Source organism: Mycetomoellerius zeteki, unplaced genomic scaffold (genome assembly GCF_001594055.1).
Source record: "Mycetomoellerius zeteki isolate Tzet28-1 unplaced genomic scaffold, Tzet1.0 scaffold657, whole genome shotgun sequence".
NCBI lineage: Eukaryota > Metazoa > Arthropoda > Insecta > Hymenoptera > Formicidae > Mycetomoellerius > Mycetomoellerius zeteki.
The window spans coordinates 15,245-22,423 of record NW_017257672.1 but is presented as its reverse complement, the minus strand read 5'-3'; the positions used below and the strand labels follow the sequence as shown (position 1 = coordinate 22,423).

Below are 7,179 nucleotides of genomic sequence, written 5' to 3'. Positions count from 1 at the left end.
GCGTGCGTGCGTGCGTGCGTGCGTGCGTGCGCGCGCGCGCGCGCGCGTGTGTGTGCCGTGCGCGTAGACACTGCAAATAAAAGTTTCGTTACTCCTAGGAGTAACGTAACCGTAGGAGTAACAAAATTTTTATTTGCAGTATGTACGCGCACGGCAACACACACACACATGCGCGCACATGCATGCACGCACGCACACACGGACACAAACGTATATACATGTACATACGCATTCACGCGTGCGCGCAATATACAGAGTCATCGAAAAGTATCGGACCCCCCTAATATCTTCAGTTAGAATGCATTTTGGAGAAAATGTCCAATAGCAAAGTTGTATGGTTTCAAGCGAGGAGTAAGATGATGACCTTGACTTTGATCTTGACCATGTCCTTTAAGGTCATTTCAAGGTCAACCTTATTTTTTTAAATGGAGCCCCCTACATTTTATTGCATATTTTTATATTTAGCTTATCTCGAGAGCTTTCCAAAACACTATAATAAAACATTTTTTCATTAAGTACTTTTTGAGTTATAAAGGTTTGAAGTTAACAATTCTTACTGAAAATATTAGGGGGATCCGACACTTTTTATATAACACATTTTATATAACGACATATAACTTTGCTATTGGACAATTTCTCCAAAATGCATTCTAATTGAAGATATTAGGGGGGTCCGATACTTTTCGATGACCCTGTATATATATGTACATAAGTGTGCAAATCCGTTCGAGCAACCTCCACGTGATGCACATTAGGTAATTCAAATGCCAGCGGTTTATATTATATTAATGAAACATTATTTCGTTTTTATTTCCCTTCATTCATGATTAAAATAAAATATCAGAAGACTATTCATTTTGAACCCCTCCTTAGCTTTCCCTTTCCTTTCCTAATGAGTCGATCTATTTGGAATCATTGCTTTTCATGTTTACGTATCTTTCTTGAATCATGAAACGATCATCAGTTTGAATCTGCAAAATCTTAAATGGTCTTGAACCACTATAAACACGTGTAAAGATAGCGCACTCTGGATTCGACGTGGATGATAGTGTGCACACGCTTGCATCGCTTTCATCTCTTGATATATTCTAGGTGATACCCTTAAGAAGTTTTTGAGAAAGTTTGGTGAAGTGGCCATTCCAGGAAGATTGTCAAAAAAAACTTTAATCATCGAAAAGTGCCAAATCCCCAATAAATCGTTCAAATTCAAAGTGTAATAATTCATAAATGATGAGATTTAAGACCATATCTTTTTGAGGAATTATGAGGCCTATATGGAAGTACATTTCCCTCCTAGTTTCGTTTAAATTCGGGGGGGGGGCCAAAAATGTCCCTTATTGCAATCCCTTCTTTACAAAAGTAGGTTCTATGTTAAACAAACTAATGGAGAAATAGTTTTAAAAAAATGGCTATTATATTCTGTCAATCAAAACGCAATATTTCGTTTTCCTTGTATGCTTTTTGGATTGCAGAATATTTCAGATCGACAAAAAGGATTTCATGATTGGAAACATCTTAATCCCGTTATTCCCAAACGTGAAAATTCTTCTGAACGTCGAAACAATTATGTAAAATGGAAAGTGATGAATGTAAGATCAGAAAACTCGATGATTATTTAATTAATAAGAAAAGATGATATGGCGTGAAATATCAAGAATGATAATAGATGCTATTCTATTTTGCGCAAAAAATAATATTGCTCTTCGAGGTTCAAATGAAATAATTGGTAATCCAAATTGTAGAACTTTTTTAAATTTAATTGAATTTGCTAACCATTATAATACTGCTTTAAAAGAACAAATTGAAAAGCATAAAAAAGATTCCATCTCATACTTTTCACCTATTATACAAAATAAATTAATAAAATTAATTAGCGATAAAACTAGAAATGAAATAATATGCAGAATTAAGAAGGCAAAGTACTATTCAATTTTATTCGACTGCATTTCTGATGTCTCAAGAAGGGAATAAATGAGTCAAATCATAAGATACATCCAGATTGACTGTAAGGTAATGATCGAAGAAAGCTTCATCGACTTCATTCAATCACATGAAAAAACAAAAGGTTTAGCGACTGAAATTTTAAGTAGAAGCTGATAAATTGGATATTTTCATGATGCTAGAGGATAAGGATATGCCAACGATGTCAATATGCCCGACAAATATAAAGAAGTAGGAGCACGTATTTTGAAAATTAATAATCTTGCTCTATTTGTATCTTGCGCAGCTCATAATCTAAATTTTGCTAGTGTCCACGCTGCTCATACGACATTAGAAATAATTACTTTTTGTGGTACTGTACAGATATTCAATTTTTTCTCGTCTTCAACAAAATGATAAAAAATTTTAATGAAATCTTTAAAATTGTCGCTTAAAAGTTTATCTAATACAAGATAGTCATCAAAAGCTGTTGCAATAAAATCGCTATATTTATAATTACCTGAAGTAAAGAAAGCATTGGAAACAATTTTTTTTGCAAATGATTTATCAAATCCGGAAGCAATACCAAATGCAAAAAATTTGCTGTTATAAATTAATGACAGATTTATATGTATAACTCTTTCTATATGGAATAAAATTTTGCAATGCATTGATCGAACAAATAAAGCATTACAACGAAAAAATGTATCAACATATCATGCAACAAATTTAATTAATGGACGTGATACTTTGCAAGGACTATCAGAAATTTTGAAGAAAATTTTCTAAAAGCAAAAAATTTAGCTGAAATAATGGATATAGAATTTATATTTCCTAATACACGGAAAAGTAGAGTTAAGAAAATGGAAATAAATGAAGTAGATAAAAGAAATAGCATGACAAATTATTGTTTTAAAAAATTATTTAAAATGCAAATTTACAGCATTTTTGATATTTTATTGTCTTAATAATATCTTAAATGGATTGGCGTTATGAACAACTGAAAACTGTTTGTGACGAATTTAGTTTTCTTTGTGGCTTGTCTTTAGAATCAATGAGCTAATTTGAATGTTGTTAATTTACAAAAATCGGCTGCAGATCTCGCTATTAGGTATAACAAAGATTTAAATTTATGAATTTACAAATGAAATCCAAAGCTTTAAATTTAAAGCCTCGACATTGATGCCAAACATTAAAGCTGCAACGCTTGATATTTTCTCTTCATGATTTTGGATTAATTGAGTCATATCCTAATATTAATATTACTCTCCGAATATTTCTCACTTTTCCCATATTTTTCACATTTATACTGCTTCGTGAGAGAAGTTTCAGTATGCTAAATTAATAAAAAATTATTTAAGATCAACTATAGGATAAGAACAATTGTCAAATATTTCTATAATTTCTATTGAATATAATATTGTTAAAAATTAATTTTGATGATATAATTGATGCGTTTGCAGACTTAGAAGCCAGAAAAGTGCAATTGAAATAAATGTTTTTGTTTTTAAATAATATTTCTTGTAATTATATTATCATTCTTTTCCTTCAAAAAATTAAGAGGCCCAAAAATAAAACTTTGTCCAAGGTCCATGAAAAGCTAGTTACGGTACTGTCGGAACATAAAAGAATCTTTGACTTACATTTTTTTTTTAAATCCTAACTCTGCTCTTTCTCACCATCCGACGATAAAATAATTTCGAATTATGAACAATATACGTATAGGGTCTGTCCGAAAAGTAATGTCAATGAGAGATTAAAAAAAATTTATTGATTAGATCAGTACAACACATTAAAAGGATTCAAAATAGTCTCCTCCTGCGTCGATACACCGCTTCCAGCGAGATTTCCAGGCATCAAAGGCGTCACGGTAGGCCTTTTTCGGAACGTTCTTTAAAGCCTTGGTGCAAGCCTCTTTGACTTTGTCAACCGTCCTGAAATGATGTCCTTTCATGGGAATTTTCAAGCACGGAAACAAAAAGAAGTCTGCGGGAGCCACGTCAGGACTGTAGGGCGGTTGGCGAACTTGCCGAGTTTCACACAAAGCCTGATCACAATTCTTTGTTCGAACGAGCGCTGCATTACGGCTTGCGTAGGAGACGAAAACACGTTTCACGGAAAAGCTTGTCTTTACTCACCGAATGATCAAAGATGACTGAGCGACCGCGCGTTCGTAAGATGACTTCCGCCTTCACCGATTCCAACCGATCCGATCGCGCTGCGACGTATAGTCGCTTCACAATAAAGTCATTGACATTATTTTTCGGACAAACCCTGTATAATTTGTAATTTATCTATTTGCGTAAATTTATTCATTTATTTATTATATTATGACGTTATGTAGCAATGTTACCAATGGCTTTTCTAAACTCATCCAACGTTTTAATTACTAGACTCAATATATTTTTGTATTTAAAGCTTTAATTAATAGTAGCTAATAAAGACTTAGTATAGTAGAAACGTTCTATGATTTTCCTTATGTCTTTGAAAAACCAGTTATTTGTCTTTAAATTGTTATAATAAACTAATTTTAAGTTTAGATCTTTTATATTGCTCATGGCTGACCTACCTAATCTTATTGTTTATTATTATTACAATTCCGAGCGGATAATATATAAATATATATATTAAGGAGGGACTCCACCCCTGGCATCCAAAAATCAGTTTTAAACTTTGTTGAATTTTTTGGGGAAAAATGAATAACTTGATTGAAAGACCAATTTGAGGATTTTATTATACATTTTTTCTAGTGTAAAAAATAATTTTTTTATCTCGTTTGAACGACAAATGGCGGCTTCCTGATTTAATTATGAAAACACTTTTCATGAGACGGGCTCAAACGATGTACACGATTTCGGCAAAACGGTTCAACCTATGTAAACTAAAAAAATGGCATCATACACAATTATGGTTATCGTCTGACGTAGGGATTTTTTAAAATATTGATTTCTCTTGAAATGGTGATGATTTGAAAAAAAGTTGCAATTATTTCGAAAAAAAATCTTTAATTGTCGATTAAAAAAAACTATAAAATATCTTGCAAAATTTCTACGTCAAACGATAGAGAATATTGCTGGAAATATTCAGTTAAAATTTGAAGTCAATCGAATGAAAACTTTTTGAGTTATCATGTACACCGTCTTGGAAAATACAGTTTTAAGAAAAACGTGTTTAAAATGAAGCGTGCGCTTTCTTGATGTTTACTAATGGCGTCACTCTCACACTAAAACCAACGCTGAAATTGCTGAAATTGGATTTAATACAAGTTGTGATATTTATAGATAGCATCCAAAACTCATATTTTAATTGGTACATAATTTTATATATCTGCAGGGCCCAGGCGGATTACGAAAGAGGCGGAGTCGTTCCGACCTGCCGCAGCTGAAATTCACTTTCTCGATCACTTTGATTTTGAATTTCGCTTCCGAATCTTTTTTCTCATTTTCTTAAGGGTTCAAACTAATAATTAAAGTAATAAAAAAAATTTCGATTTTTTTAAAACCTCAGGGGTGGGGTCCCCCCTTAAATCTAAAAGGATTGTGATACTTTGACATATCTAGAGTTTTCGTCCTTTTATTTTAGTTACACATACACATTAAAGAATTTGAAGACTTTTTCACTTATATTAAAGAATTATAAATAAGATGTAATCTCAGCTTTTCTAAAAAGTGTTCAAATTCATATAAAAAATCTGAAAAGTTTTGTGAAAAAGTTATGAAATTATATATGGAAATTATGAAAAATACTAAAATTTATATAGAAATCTTGAAAAATTATGTGAAAAATTTTGAGAAAAATTATTTTCATCAGGGCAAGAATAGATAATATCTTCTAATGTATAAATTATAAATTGAAAGATTTATTTTAATACACATTTTAATCACATTAAATGATCAAAATACTGTTTTAGGATTTCACACATTACCTTCAAAGCGCGATTTTACTTTTTCTTTCATGTCATTAGAACCGTAATATGATTTCTTCGTCACTTGATAGGAAGCGGTCGTTAGATGTTTTAGTAGCCCGCTATTAACGCGATAATTGTAGAACTTTTTATAAGACTCGTATCCGTGAAAACGATCTCCGAGAACAATCTAAAACGGAAAATGCGGAAAGGACATGCTTTAATTTAAAATTTTTACAGCATATTCATCTTTTATAGATATAGTATCCTTTATATTACAGTAATATTTTAATTAATAACTTTAAAATTACATTTTGTTTTCTAAAAAAAAAAGTAATTGGTTATATGATTTATCTCGAATTAATCATTCGATACCACATATCAGACAAATTGATATTTTTCGACAATCATCACTTATCTGATTGCGCAAACTCGTGTTTTGCTTATATTGCAATTAGTATTATCTCTTTCTTCACTGTATTTAATTTATATTCAGTATTATAAATATAATTATTATATTAGATACTGTAAATTCAATTTTCTTAATGGAGCAATAGGCTAACTTACATTTTATAAAAACCAGTGTAGAAATAATTAAATCTTAAAGTTAAAGTCATGAGAAAAATATTAATATTATACATATTCGGTGTTACATGTATTTTTCTCATCACGATTAACTTCAGATTTTATTTACTTCATTTTTACAAAATGTGAGTTACTCCATTGTTGCAATATGCCTTTCAATTGATATTAGATTAATATTAAATCTGTCATTTAACACTGTTAAAAAGAATAATAATTTATATCACTCAATGTATAGGATGCATATTTAAATTTCCGATTTAAATAATCGATTCAAACAATAAAAAAAACATTCGCATACCTCCACGATGACGAGAAGCTCTATCAAAAACACTATAGCAAACTTTCCCATAATTAAAACTACTTCTCTTCTTTTCACTCAAACGCACAATGTGACGCACAATGAAACAAACGAATAAGCAAACCGTGTAAAGTATCAATGCTACACCGGTAACTACGCAACTTGTGAGCTTTAAGCAATTTCATGGACGACTTAAACCGATTTGGATACATAACGACTTCCGTTCACAATCCGATGTCGGTTTTTCCTTATCAACCACATTATTATCTGCTTCCGAGGTTTTATCAGCAATCATCGATCGCGTCAGACATTCAACTAGTCGTTTGCATTTTTTGCAGTGATATAGATTAGTTTATCATAGAACAGGAAAGCTGATCGGAATCTGCAAGAAAAATACTTTCCTTATCACAAGAAATAAAAAATTTAAAAAGAGAGAAGCAAATTGGGAAACTTACAAACACACGGAAAAAAA

At 31.3% G+C, this 7,179-nt stretch overlaps 1 protein-coding gene across 1 annotated transcript in view; it reads right to left on the bottom strand.

Moving 5' to 3' along the window:
* The window catches only part of LOC108728898 (uncharacterized), a 55,070-nt gene extending 48,177 nt beyond the window's left edge, over positions 1 to 6,893 (bottom strand). The window contains exons 1-2 of the mRNA XM_018457709.1: positions 6,708 to 6,893; positions 5,846 to 6,014 (exon numbers count right to left, since the gene is read on the bottom strand). Of these exons, the coding sequence (XP_018313211.1) occupies positions 5,846 to 6,014; positions 6,708 to 6,758 (220 nt within the window). The 5' untranslated portion in view covers positions 6,759 to 6,893. The remainder of the gene's footprint in view (positions 1 to 5,845; positions 6,015 to 6,707) is intronic.
* Positions 6,894 to 7,179: the final 286 nt, after the last annotated feature.